General features: G+C 48.9%; 1 protein-coding gene across 1 annotated transcript in view; it reads right to left on the reverse strand.

The window, feature by feature from the left end:
* Window positions 1-14,437, reverse strand: part of LOC146869167 (uncharacterized) — a 140,068-nt gene that overhangs the window by 19,959 nt on the left and 105,672 nt on the right. Inside the window, exon 4 of the mRNA XM_085653441.1 lies at window positions 8,798-8,875. Within this exon, the coding sequence (XP_085509567.1) occupies window positions 8,798-8,875 (78 nt within the window). The remainder of the gene's footprint in view (window positions 1-8,797; window positions 8,876-14,437) is intronic.

Raw genomic sequence — 14,437 nt, forward strand, 5'->3', positions numbered from 1 at the left:
GGTAGTGCTGCCCCTGAACAGTGAACCTGAGGTATGTTTTGTGTGAGGGGTGAATGGGTATGTGGAAATACGCATCCTTGAGGTCCAGTGTGGCCAGGAAGTCTCCCTGCTTGAGCAGCGGGAGGACTTGCTGTAAAGTGAGCATGTGAAAATGCTCGGAGAGAATGTACCGGTTCAGGGGTCTCAGGTCTCATATAGGTCTGAGCGACCCGTCCTTTTTTGGTATTAAAAAGTACAGGGAGTACACCCCCGTACCTTGCTCGTGGACGGGTACGACCTCTATTGCACCTTTTAGTAGCATACTTTGCACCTCCTGCTGTAAGAGCGTTAAGTGCTCTGAGGACATAGGACGGTTTTTTGGAGGTATTGTGGGTGGAGTTGAGGTTAATTCTAGGCAGTAACCGTATTTGACAATATCTTTGACCCACCTGTCCGTGGTGATGGAGTTCCACGTGGACAGGAACCTTTGTAGCCTTCCCCCGACAGGTGTTATGTGGTCGGGAGGAAGGGAGAGGGCGTCACTGCTTGTTCTTGGGGGAGGACCTGGTGTTGCCGTAGCCGCGTCCTCTGCCCTTTGTGCTGGAGCCACGATATCCACCCCGGGTGTTTTTGTCGTAGGTGCTCTGTGTGTTGCCCTTGTTGTATGTTTGCTGTGACCCCTGTCCTCTACCTGCTCCTCTATTTCCGGGGCGACGAAAGAAGCCGCTCCGAAAGGACTGCGTTTGTAGAGCCCATATGGACTTTGCAGTGTCCGTGTCTTTTTTTATTTTCTCTAGGGTGGTGTCAACCTCCGGCCCGAATAAGTAGTCGGGGTTGACAGGTTGGTTGAGGATGTTATTTTGTACCTCAGGTTTGAATCCGGAGATTCGCAACCAGGCATGTCGTCGTAACATGACGCTAGTGTTTATGGCTCTGGCAGCTGTATCCGCGGCATCCAGTGCACACTTAATGGATGCATTTGTGAGGAGCTGTCCCTCCCTGATGAGGATCTCTGCACCTTCTTTGTATTGGTCAGGGAGATGTTGGAGTAGTTGTTCTAATGTGTCGTAGTGTGCTTGATCGTAGCGAGCGAGGAGCGCCTGAGTATTGGCAATACGCCATATGTTAGCTGCCTGTGCGGCAACCCGTTTGCCGGAGGTCTCTAGCACCTTGGACTCTTTGTCCGGGGGAGGAGCATCACCTGTTGTTTGCGAGTGTGCCCTCTTGCGAGCATTCGCAACTACAATTGAATCCAGAGGCAACTGGTCTCTAATGTAGGTGGGGTCCCCAGGCGCCGATCTGTATTTTTTGTCGATCCTGGGGTTTATTACTCTTGCCCTGGTGGGTTCCTTGAAGATGTCCTTTGCTGGTTTGAGGACACCCTTCAACATGGGTAGAGTTTTTATGTTCCTTTCTGAGGATGCGAAAGTGTCCATGAGAAAGTCGTCCTCTACGGTGTCAGAGTGAAGTTGCACCCCATGATTGGCCGCAGCACGTTCAATTAGGGCGTTGAACGCGGCAGTGTCCTCTGTGGGAGATGTTTTTGCTCCATAGAGTTGCGGGTCCTGTGCATCTATAGGTGCACCGGTGTCGACAGGGTCATCCCAAGCTTGATCAGGGTCCTGTTGGCCTTCAGGGTCCATCTCTCCGGGGTAGGGGACGTGGTCACCCATGTAGTCCTCCAAAACATCTGTGTCGGAGTGTGTGGGAGAGAAGGACTGTGGATCCTGGTAGGGGGAATGGAGAGGTTCGTAAAGAACTGGTTCCGAAGCCACTGGCAGCTTTCTCTTAAGTGGGATCCGGAAGGAGTCCAAAGCTGGCTCTGAAGTTATTCTCCTTTTGTGGAGCAGCATCCTGCCGGTGTCGGCGTCGATGATATGTGATGGAGACGTCTCTGCAGGAGAACGTTCGGCAGGCGTGATCGTGGTGTGGGTGACCCGTGTCCTGATTTGGAACAGTTTCGGGGCCGTGGATGGCGGCAGGTCAAAAGTAATGTTGGCCGGTGCCGAAGAGGCTGTTGGAGCTTTTATTGGCTCGGAGCCCGATGTGTCCTGGAGGACTGTTTTGTGTTTGGTGCGTTGCGCTGCAACGGGCCGCACCTGGAGCGCCATCGATTCCTTTGCGCCGACCGGTTCCGTAGAAGCGGGCGTGGACTTTTTCGGCGCCGGTGAGTCATCGAGTGGAGGGGCGGTAATGTCCGTCGATGTCTTCGATGAGTGTGCCTTTGGTGGTGCCGTCGAAGCGGTGTGAGACGCAGCAGGCAGTTTGACCTTTGGGGTCGGAGTCGATTGCGTCGGTGCCGGGAGCCGAGTAGGTTTGGTGGCACCGAAGGTCTTCTTCCGCATGTCGACGCCGACGTCGGCCGTTGCCAGCTCGGTACCGAAGTCTCGTTTGGTGCGCTCGGTGCCGATGGGTTTTGCTGGCGTCGAAGGTGTGGTGGGCCTCGATCCGACCAGCGTTACTTTCGGTTTCGGTTTCAGTTGAACCAATACAGCTTTCGGTTTCGGTTTCGAAGAAGGGAAACCAGCCCTTTTGGGTATTAATGACTGCCGCTGAATGTCCGAGGCCGGGCCAGAGGGCGGGGCCGAAGAACTGCGGGATAGGTCTTGGGTAAGGCCCGAAGGCGATCCCTCGACCGGAGCCGTAGACTGGCGCACTGGGATGTCCTCAGTCTGTACGGGTAGGCCTTGCTCGTCACCGGAGCTACTCTCTTCGGCCCCTAAGGCCTCATTGTAGTCTCCTACCTCGGTGTCGTCTTCATCTCTGCGAAAGAGGCTTTCTTCGACGTCTTCCGAGCCGGAGTCGTGTTCGGAAACGGGGCTGGAGGGTAGGTTCTCCACGTCTTCGACATCTTCGGTCTCAACGCTGAAGATGTCGGCCGGGGCCGGTGCCGCTTGCTGCGCTTCGAGTCTCGCTGCTCGTCGATTCCGGAGAGTCTTCTTGGATCGGAATCGGGCACAGGCCATACATGTAGATTCGTCGTGATCCGGTGAAAGGCATTTGTTGCACACCGGATGGACGTCGATGTGGGGATATTTCGCATTACATACCGGACACCGCTTGAATGGTGTCCTCGATTCCATCGTCGATGACGGGTCGATGGTCGAATAGGAAGCGAAAAAGTTGGTTCTGGAAGTTAGTAAACTAACAAGATACTATCGATACCGATCGGGAACAGTACCGACGCGAACTAAGGGCCTTTTGGCCTAGAAAAGTTTTTCCTAACTTGAGTCAAGATAAACACATCCGAACCCAATGGCGGAAAAAAACAATCTGAGGATGGAGAGGATGCCCATGCGCACTGTAGTCCAGGGGAGGAGTCACCTATCCCAGGATACTTCGAAGACTCTTCCAGGACAACAACGTGCAAACATCCGGACCCAACACTAGGTGGCTATCTATGCACAGATATGAATTCAGCAGCCCACATGCCTCGAACCTAAGAGAACTGAAACCCCTAGAATTTGGTGTCGTTTTGAACGGCGAGATGGACAGGTAGAGTTTGCAGAGGCTCTGACCTTTTCCATGGTCAAGAAGAACCTCTGCCAAGGAAGAAGTTGCTGAAGAGACTGCTGGATAGGACTGACCCTTGCGTCGAGATCTGGGCTGACCTTCAGTTTGTAGCTTTTACCAAGGAAGAGACTGAAGGGACATTGCAGTGGGTGGTGTGTCCCCCTTCTTGAACAGGACTGTGCTTTGTGCTGTGTCCGGAACCCCAAGGGCCCGAGGTGAGCTGGCTCCCTGTTTGGAAACACAGGAACATAAAAGTTTCCGGAGACGTTACAAGCAACGCGGTGTGTGCGTGCCTTTGCAGCTTGAGACCCTCAGAAGTCATGCCTTGTGACCGAGTGGGACGGGTATGCTCAGACGTGGGTCCTGGGCTCACTGTGCCACTTGAATCAAGCTATCTTGGCTGAAGAGGGGTGAAACCCCGAAAGCAGTCCTAGGATACTTGTTTCCAGTCCAGGGAGGACCTGGTTTGGCAGTTCGGGCTGGACTGTTCGCATGAGGCACAGGGTCAAGACTGATTTGCATATGGCTGGGTTCAAACTGGAATGGCATGGTGAGCAAAAAAACGATGGATTTAGGCCCAGATCTCTGTACTGGGGTGAATGTATGACATTGTTCTGCATTCTGTCCATCAACTGTTGTTTTTGCATTTGTCAACCCGAGTGGGTCGGGTATGCTCAGACGTGTGTCCCGTGCTCTCCATGCCACTGGAATCAAGCTATCTTGGCTGAAGAGGGGTGAAACCCCGAACCCGGTCCTAGGATACTTGTTTCCAGTCCAGGAGGACCTGGCTTGGCAGTTCGGGTTGCACTGTTCCCATGAGGCACAGGGTCAAGACTGATTTGCATATGGCTGGGTTCAAACTGGAATGAGCAAAAAAACTATGGATTTAGGCCCAGATCTCTATACTGGGGTGAATGTATGACATTGTTCTGTATTCTGTCCAACAACTGTTGTTTTTGCATTTGTGATCGTGGGCACATGGGAGTAAACTGAGTCGTCGACGTGCAAGGAGTGTGTCGTGGTGCAGCCGAGGCGTTGGTGAGGAGCGCCTGGTTGTTGTGGGCACCGAGCGAGGGAGTGAAGCTCGGACGCGCATGGTGTGTGTTGCGGTGCAGCCAAGGCGTTGGTGAGGAGCGCTTGGTCGTTGTGTGCACCAAAAGTGGAGAAGTGTGGCTCAATGGTTAGAGCGGCAGACCCTGATGCAGAGGTCTGGCCCGGACCAGGGTTCAATTCCCGCCTCGGCGGGTCTTGGGCTCAATTTCCCCGGACCCGATGATTCTCGCCTCGGTGCCTATTCTAATCATGGGTCCCACTCTGCAACTCTGGGCAATAGCTTGCTTAATCTCCACAACGGCCCCAAAAGCGCTAGGATGCCTGGCTTCACCTTGGGGGTGCCCAGGAGTGGGCACTTCACAGGGAAAGGCCAGGAAGGGTTCCACAGCGGTATGTGTACAGCGCCTGAGAGACCCTTTCGGGGGTGTGCGGTGCGCTATATAAATGCACTACATTTACATTTACATTTACAAAAGGAGCGAGATGTGAGTCTCGGACGCGCAGGGTGCGTGTCGAGGTGCAGCCAGGGCGTTGGTGAAGAGTGCCTTGTCATTGTGTGCACCAGAGAAGAGGCGAGTCTCGGACGCGCAGAGTGCGTGTCGTGGTGCAAACACAGGCACTGGTGAGGAGTGCCTGGGTATTGTGTCCACTGGAATCGAAGTAGGTCTCCACAGTGCTGAGGGCGAGTCTCGTTGTCGACTGAGACCACCGGAAGGAGGGCCAGGACATCGTGCCCTCGGAGGAACTCAGCAGCGGCCCGGACCGTCAGCCTCGGAGGAGCGGAGCCGCCGGCCCGACCTCACTGTGCCCACCTGAGAGAGTTCTGAATCAAGGCCCAAGTCGCTGAAGTAGAAGAGGAGAGTGGGGTCGCGCCCCCCCAGGTAACGTGGATCACCACCTGGGGTGGGGTGCGGGCCCGGAGAGACACTCTCTCGGCCTCTCGCTTCTGTCAGCTACGCAAGCCTGTTGCTTCGGCTCGGATCTAGGCCCGTGCTGGCCCAAGGAAGGACAGTACAGGGGCCGGAGTGAGAAGTGGTACTTTTGTGTCATCATTGATCCAGGATTGGGCGCACTGTTAACAGAGTACCTAAACTGTCGTATTACACTTTGCATTACTGCTGCTATCGAACTGCCGTATGACGCCTGATCTTATTGGTGCCTGACGAACTACACGCTAGGTACGCCACGCACTGCGTTAACTTTCCCTTGAAGAGTACATGATTGTAACGTGGCGCATTGCATTATTTCATCGCACAGTCCAGGGTTATTACGTGGTGCCTTGCATTGTTTTTCCATTGCATAAGTACATGATTGTAGCGTGACGCATCGCTTTGTTTCTTCCTTGCACAGGGCATGTTGGTGGTGATACGCATTACATTATTCCTTCTGTTGCAAAGTACATGATTGTGGCACTATGTATATGGCATTGTTTCTCTAGTGTGTAGTGCGGGGGAATACCGTTACGCATTGCAGTATTTCTTTTGCAACGTGTGTGATTCTAGCAATACGACCTGCTTAACCTTTTGGGAACGGTTAGAAGTAAACGTAACTGTTGGTTAGAAGCGGTGGTTGGGATTAGAACCTACCAACCCACCGGAAAGAATACTACCCATTCTTATATGCTGGTTTTGTATCGTGTGGTCATATCGTATATCTTCTTGTATAACAATTATACTCGTTTTATAAAAACTTGTGTGGAGTCTATTTGTGGTGACATCAGTGGGTTGCTGTGCCTTGGAGATAAGCCTGGCTGCTCATGCCAAGCTACTAAGGGGGTGATCTCAGATGGTGTCCTTACTTAGCCTAACATTGAAACGAGGGGTCCGGATTCCACACCTGGCAACATCGGTGTTGGTCAGGGACTCCTGCCTCCCGCATTTAATGGCGGCGGTGAGTGCCTAGGACCCCCACTTCCAACATAGGGGGTGTAATACGACCAATTCCAGTGCACCCGAATCCCTGGCGTACAATCTCAATGGACTTCATCGTACAGATGCCTCCTAGTAAATGTAACACAGTTATCATTGTGGTGGTAGATCATCTAACCAAGGTGGGGCACTTTATCCCTGTACCATAACTACTAAGTTTGGCAGAGTTAGCAAACGTGTTCCTACAACACATAGTGAGATTAAATGGCGATCACAATTTACATCACATTTTTGACACAGACTTTGTGAATCCATGCATATTGATGCTAGGTTGTCTACTAGTTACCACCCTTAGACTGATGGAAAAACTGAGCGACTAAACCAAACAATAGAGCAATACCTTAGGTGTTTAGCACTACAACAGGGGGAAGACTGGAATACACGCCTATGGCAGGCAAAATTTGCCTACAACAACACAGACCACACCACACTAACGTGCTCCCCCTTTTATTGCTTAAATGAGTTTCACCCTAACACATTGCCATTCAAGTGGCCAGCCACAACTACCTATTCTTCCATACAAGAACACCACAAACACCTTTGTCACGTTTTACAGGAGGCAAAAAGACACCTAGAAAAAGAACAGCACAACAGTAAACAGTGTGCTGATGGGAAACACTCTCATGAGCCTCCATATCAAGTTGGAGATAAGGTGTGGCTAGCCACAAGAGACTTAGCCTTAAAAGAACACCGTAAATTGAAACCCATATACATAAGCCCATACGGCATAGTTAAAGTGATTAACCCTGTGGCAAAGCACCTAGATTTACCTGCCAAGGGGCACGTACATCCAGTGCTCCATACGTTCCTCATTCACCCCTGTCCTGCCAGTACCCCACTGAAACATCCTCCCAAACCCATTGAAGTCGAAGGAGAATTAGAGAACGAGGTATAGCAAATACTGAACTCTAAGCTGATTAGGGGACAACCTGATAGATTGCAAAGAGTTTGGACCAAAGGAGAGATCTTGGAAGCCAGCTCGCAATCTTCATGGTCCCACACTCTTACAATGCTTCCACCATCAACACCTATCAAAACCAGGACAACCGCCGACGCTGAGGTCTTTCAGGGGTGCAACTGTCACGGGCACGTACAGACAACACATGCATAAGGACACCTGGGCCTGTCACCATTTCAAAACTCTGAGTGCGGTGCCGCAAGCCATTTTGCTGTGCCGAGCTGTGTCATTTTAAAACGGTGAACAACCATTACAACGCAACTTTTACAACGCACTGCCATTACAACGAAACTGTTACAACGCAAATGCTGTGACAACGCATGCCATTACAACGCAAGTCTTTACATCGACTTGCACTAGATGGCGTGCTAACATTAAAAATAGTGTAGTTTACTATCCAAACACCTTCCCTACTGCAACGTGGACTGGAGTTAGAATAGTAAATTACCCTTTTTTAATGTTAGCACGCCATCTACTGCAAGTCGATGTAAAGACTTGCGTTGTAAAGACTTGCGTTGTCACAGCATTTGCGTTGTAAAAAATTCGTTGTAACAGCATGCGTTGTAAAAGCATGCGTTGTAACATCATACATCCTTTTAAAACCACACGGATGTGTCATATTAACAACAATACCATGCATCCGTGTCCTTTTCCCTGCACTGGTGAACAATTGGCTGCCATACCCCAGCGCAGGCAACCTTACGTCATGTTGCAAGGGTGCCTGCATTGCGGGGATGATTATTTTTGTGCAGGACGGTACACCTTCCTCTACAAAAACAATCATCGATTGCATTTTCCACTTTCTATGTGTGCTGCAGAATGCAGCACGCATAGAAAAAGGAAAAAACTAAGCAAAATAAAATTGTTTCTCCTTGTTGTGCCACTCGTACACCCCCGCTGAGGAGGTGTAGTATTCTGACGTTTCCTTGCTTTACAAAACTTTATAAATCTAGGAATGTGTCGTGTTCCATGGTTGTTGCTTGGGAACATCCACAGCAACTCCCATAGAACGCCCCTTTCATGTAGAGTAATGTGTGAAAGGGGCCCATATTTACATAGCCATGAAAAGTCATGCAGGGTGACTTTACGTGGCCTTGCAATGATGGGCAGGCACACAGCGTCACCGGTGCATCAAAAAAAGTGACGTACTGGAGGCGCAATAGCCTTGTAAATGAGGCCCTATGTTTTTTTAGGCTAACTGCGAGACTGTGTGCGACTTCCAAGTCTAAGCGGCCATCTTGGATACGAGGGCTTATAAGCGATGCCTTCGCGACCCCACCCTGCGAGGCAATCTTGCCTCAACAGAAGATGGGAATCCTTCGAGCACCCCTTGCGGATTCCGAAGAGCGTGTAGATTGCAACTTACCTCATATTCCTGCGCTCCTTTCTTGATTGCCGCATCTTCCCCATCTGGCACGACCATCGCGTCGGTCCCTGCCCGGACCTGAAAAACAAAAGTAACAGAAACAACAGTCAGCTTAGTGGCAACGCGGCATATGCATCCACACACGCGTATGATAACAGGACATAATTACTAATCACTAAACCACATAGCAGATCTGCGCTCGAGTGAGCGCATCTTTTGTGATTGGCACCCAGAATTTGAATCATGCAACCTCATGATTGTGATCACTAATTTCAATCATGCAAATCTGACTCATGCAAACTAAGGATGGTGCATACTAAGAGTACTAAAATCCTGTAATTGCAGGATTGTGGTTATACGCAAACTAATCATGGCGAATTACATAAAGACTTTGCGATCGAGTGATCGGTGAGATTCAGAACTTTGAACGTGAATGGTTAAGGGCGCATTCACAGGTTTAGTACTCCAGTGAGCCATGACTCAAAACTTTGGACTGAGAGTGTAGAAGAGAGCAATGTGAATTTTAAAACAGGCTTCCATCAAAGTGATCTGAGAATGGGAAATATTAGGTGTAATTTGAAGTGAATCCAAAACTCCATTTATAACCCTGCGATCCATTTAAACAGCCATACAATACATGTGAGTGATTGGCTATATGTGATTGTGGAATATCAGTGACGTGAGTGACGGTGTGTCAGTGGCAGCAGGTACATCATTGTGTTGCTCACACCTTGTCTGCTATTTTCTTATAGACCACCACAAGTGCCGCTTCACTGACTTCTTCCCCAAGACTCTCCCAGAGACGTATCCAGATAGCACATCAAAAGGAAATCCATTCAGACCACAAAGTACCAGTAGGCTGCTTCTTATTATATTTTCCACACCCCCACTCCCCTGGGTGCGCTCACAGATGAACAGTGTCTTCTGTTCCCGGTGTAGAACACTAAAGGGAGTGGTCAGACTGTCTTCACACCATCATTCCCCCGGGGACAGGACACATCTAGTTGGTGCTTGGTTGTGTGTGCAAACTTCTTACACTTAGGACCTCATTAAGAGTTTGGTGGGCAGGATACTCCATTGCAAATGTGGAGTCTCCTGTTGACAAAACTCTGAGTCCTCTCACCTCAGTTAGAGATGGACAGACTGTAAGTATTCTTACTCCAAGAAGGCAACAAAGTACGGCCATTGGAGGAAGGACATTAGCATGTCTGCCCTATTTGGGGTGGACAGCGTAATAAATGTTTTCCTATCTGCCGTTGCCAAAAAACCTGGTGATAGGAGACTGAAGGAAAACAATGATCTCCACATCCTGGGAAAGCAATTGTAGGGCATAAGGGAAAGATGCCAACTCTCACTCAGCATGAGTGGAGCCAACAGGGAATACAGGGGCATGAGGGCTCTCCGCCTACCTCCCACAGCACCCAATTAAAAATTAATGTTGTGTGTGGGACCAGGGAACCCTCTATGAACCACTGACCTCTGATCACCTGGGGGCCTGGCTGGAGAGCCCAATAAGCCCTTGAGTGAGCTAGTTATAATTTGTACATTCTGCATGTGGTGCCCTAGAGAGGTCAGGACCACCTCTAAAGTTACCAACCTTGCAAAGTGAACTCCACTCTAAATAGTAAAGCTTCAAGCCTACCTCCCCTTTACCCTAGGTGGTTTGATGGTAGGTGCCTTAAGGTCAGTAGAGATTTAGAGACAGCTCTAAGATCACATTACTGGGACAGAAGCCAGGTTGCAACCTGCTGACAAGCCTATCGAAGGGCCATCAAGGAAAGGAAAAGAACCCTGAGTGGAGGCGTGGCACCAACTCCTCTCAGCCTGTAGTGTAGTTCCTATATCCCTGATAGGCTCTGTGCATTTCAATAACATACACGATAGATTTGACATAGGACTGAGGTCAGTATGTCTCTATCAAGTACATTAAACTTAATTACTTGTGTGTGCCAGCTAACTCAGAGGTCACTAGAAACTTCTCCAATGAACAAGAAGGGATTAGTTTCTGACAACCGCATAAACATGACAACTATGTTTCCCTTAGAATCGGAACACGTCTCACAATCGTGGAAACAATAGATAACAGTTTCACTCAGTCAATCGTGCATGCTTCGTTTCTACAGAGTTGCACAGAAATAGAGAGATGGGCATTTCAATAAAAAGGGTTTATTGAACAGTCTTATTTCTCATGCAAGAGATATGAACTGCTACAATCATAAGACAGGATGCGAAGTATAATACGTACAGCGTTAGCAGTATGATTAAATAATACTGCAATAGCATGGTTTGTAGCTATGACATACATTCATAAAAATACATACATAAATAACACCGGCTAAAAATGTGAATACTCATCTGGTGCTTCTAAGTAGTTCTACCCCAGTGTACCTGACCTAAGTGTAGTACGAGGTATGAAGTAGGTGCTGTTTTCTAAAGTATAGCTAGCTATATTTTAGTATTGCCAAGAGTTGCCAAAAGTTTCTCTAGGTTCTAGTCTGCTCTTATACCTTAGAATGAGAGAGGTGGAATCTCTTTCCGGGACTGGATATCTAACACCCCGCAACGGGAGTCAGAAACACTGGAGCTGGATTCTCTGCGAGGAGGATGACAGCGTCTGGTCAGTACGTCAGACGGGGACTCGATCTCCTTCCGAACTTGCCGTGGTGAGCCACGTAGTCTAGCCGTGCAAGTATGCAGCCAAACCGTACCGTGGTTTGCCATGGTAAGTGAAGGTATATTTATACCTTGAAGGTGTTTAGGAATGCCAGTATTGACGCAAAAGTTGGTCAGAGGAACGTCATGAATGAACCCCTAAGGAATAGATGTTCATGAATAATAAATGAATTCTTGGAGAAATCAATAAACCAAGCAAGGGGAAGTCCTAAAGGCTTAAGAGTCTGGTTATCCAAGAACTCGTTGTGACGTGGATGGACGGATGTAGGTGACCATGCCTGTATTTGGTTGGCATGGACAATGCCTAAATAAGGGCTGGATTTCTATGCCTAAATAAGGGCAATGGGAATTGTACCTATATAAGGGCATAAATCGGGAAATCTATATACGGTTATAAATAGACACACAACAAGCCTGTACATTCTCTCAGAGTACTCTCTTCTAGTAAATTGTTAATCGTCCTTAGTTTGCGCATGATGCCGGGCACACTGTATGCTCCAACAGCTCACCTTATATGTGGGTTAATCTTTTTAAGGGGGCTTATAGCTGCGGTTGTACTCCCGCCTCCGAGCTGGTCCCAGGGTTATCGGACGAGGTCTCACATATTGTTTTCTCACTTGAGGAAGTTTCTGATGCCCTTGTTGTCTAGCGAAGAACAAGGCGCCTGGCACAGATGGCCTTGGTTTGGGCCCCTTAAGTCACTCAGGTTCTTAACGCTGCAGTTAGAAAGGACCTCTCAAGCTCCTAGGCTCAGTCTATCTTGATTCCTACTCATAAAAAAGGGGGACAAGGGTGATCCTCGATGGTATAGATCAATATCGCTCTTTGACTCAGTTGTCAAAGTGATTGGCCGGGTGGTCCTAGCCAGGCTTTCGTCCTGGGCGGATGACTATAGATTCTTTCAGACCTGCAATATGGCTTTACACCTGGTCAAAGCACTCTGGATTAATGTCTGACCTCCATTTTTATATCATTAATAAATATGTAGTAACTAAGCGAGGAAGTTTGCACATGGCTTTCATGGCTCTCACATCCGCATTTGAATTTGTCAAGCGGGACACATTTTGGGACTTCCTGATGCTGACTGGGGCGAATGTGGACATTGTCTTTTTTTAAGGGAACTGCATATGGACATGTCCTCCAGATATTGCTTGAATGTTCAATGCAATGCCAGCTTTGGAGGTAGAGAGATGGGTTAGACAAAGGTGCATCCTTACCCCCGCTCTGTTCACTTATTATATCAACTGCCCTGAGATGGTCTTACTCCAGAACGCTACGGATTTACCCTGAGTAGGCACTGGGCCCGTTCCGGCAATGTTATCCGCCATAGATACAGTCCTGTTCGCTTGTACACCTTTTCGTTTTAAAATGTTTACTGCTTTCCATTGAAGAATTTATGACCTCTCCGGATCTCTTTATAAATTCAAGTAAATCCCATATTATGATAGTGAGTCCCAAATCTACAAAATGTTGCCGCAGCACATCTCTGACAGTGAAATCACAAGTGTACCAGCCACGCTTACCTGGGGGTTCAGTTTGATCAAACACTATTTTAGTCTAACACAAGCCCTAGAACTCCAGTGCCTCTTGGAACCGCGCAGTCCTCACCACTCTGCACCCGTCGCCCAGTTCCATTGGGCCAACTATCCAGCAAGGTCCCCCTGGCAATCTTGACCTTGGATCAAGTGTTGGACGACCTCTCCCAAACTTTCTCACGATGCCTGCAGCCTCAACTTGAAGAGTCCCCCCAAACCACAATAGGATTCGATGAGAGAAACCCGATGCCAAAAGACACAACTGCACCCTCGGCCCACAGGCCTAGGAGTGCCCAACTGATGGTGTCCCGACATCCCCCAACTATCCAACTTACCTCTCCAGTTGTTGGAATCTTTCTGCCTGTCTTCTGGACTGAACCTGCAACCTGTGTCTCTGACTAAGGATCTTTATTGATTTCTATGCGTCCCCGACTCCTCCTTAGCACTCTGCACCCGGCCGCCCCTGTGCCACTGGTGATGCAGCCTTGGTGTTACTTGGTGGCCCCTCCAGTGCAGACCTCAACCCCCAGGGCTCGTGTCCCTGAACCCCAGGTACTTACTAACAACCGGTGCCTCTTCGAGGTGTCCCCATCCTCCATGGGATAACATTGGGCCCAGTGACCTCTGCACCCGCCCCCCGGTGCCGCTGGTGGTGCAGAACTTACCTTGGCCCGACTCTTGCTCAGTGTTGATCAAAACCTCAGAGACTGAATCTCAAAGCCGTTTACTTACCTGTAAGTTACTCACCTGACTTTCCTACCGTAGGATTGCATTGGTTTCTCCCTGTATTGAGTGTTGATCCTGGATACAAAGTATCTTTCTGACCTTGAAAATTATTTTGTGCATGTAAAGTATTGTTTGAAGCTATACAAACATCTTGCCAATAACGACTTGAAAGTATTGCAAGTGAAAAGTCTGTAACTGTGTTCAACTTGGTTCCTACAAATAAAAGTAACTAAAGTAATATTGTTCTTCAAAAACCTTGGCCTGGAGTTAGTCATGGAGTGTGTGTTCCTGCCCTCCCCCTGCGCTGGTGACCTTTTGGCTGCCTAGTGCCAACGCAGGCACCCTTGCCCCATGGTGCAAGGGTGCCTGAGTTGTAAGGAGGATTGTTTTTGTGCAGAAAGGGTCAACTTCCTGCACAATCCTCCATCTATGTGTGCCGCAGAATGTTTTTGTTCATTATCACCAGGTTAACACTGAGTCATTACAAGTTCTCATGAATGTGATCGTAATGACTTGATCGTGAGGTTTTGCATTGGTTTGTTATGATCTCCTTCTGCTTTTATGAATGTGGTGACACCTGACCAAACCAATAGGTCTGCCATTTAATAACTAAAACCCCCTTATATTGTGTCTAGTATATGTGGGGGGTAACGTGGTCTTGGGGTTTGATGGAGCAAGGTTTCATATTTAAAGAAACTTGCTTGTA

The sequence above is a fragment of the Triturus cristatus genome, chromosome 1_1 (genome assembly GCF_964204655.1).
Source record: "Triturus cristatus chromosome 1_1, aTriCri1.1, whole genome shotgun sequence".
Lineage (NCBI taxonomy): Eukaryota > Metazoa > Chordata > Amphibia > Caudata > Salamandridae > Triturus > Triturus cristatus.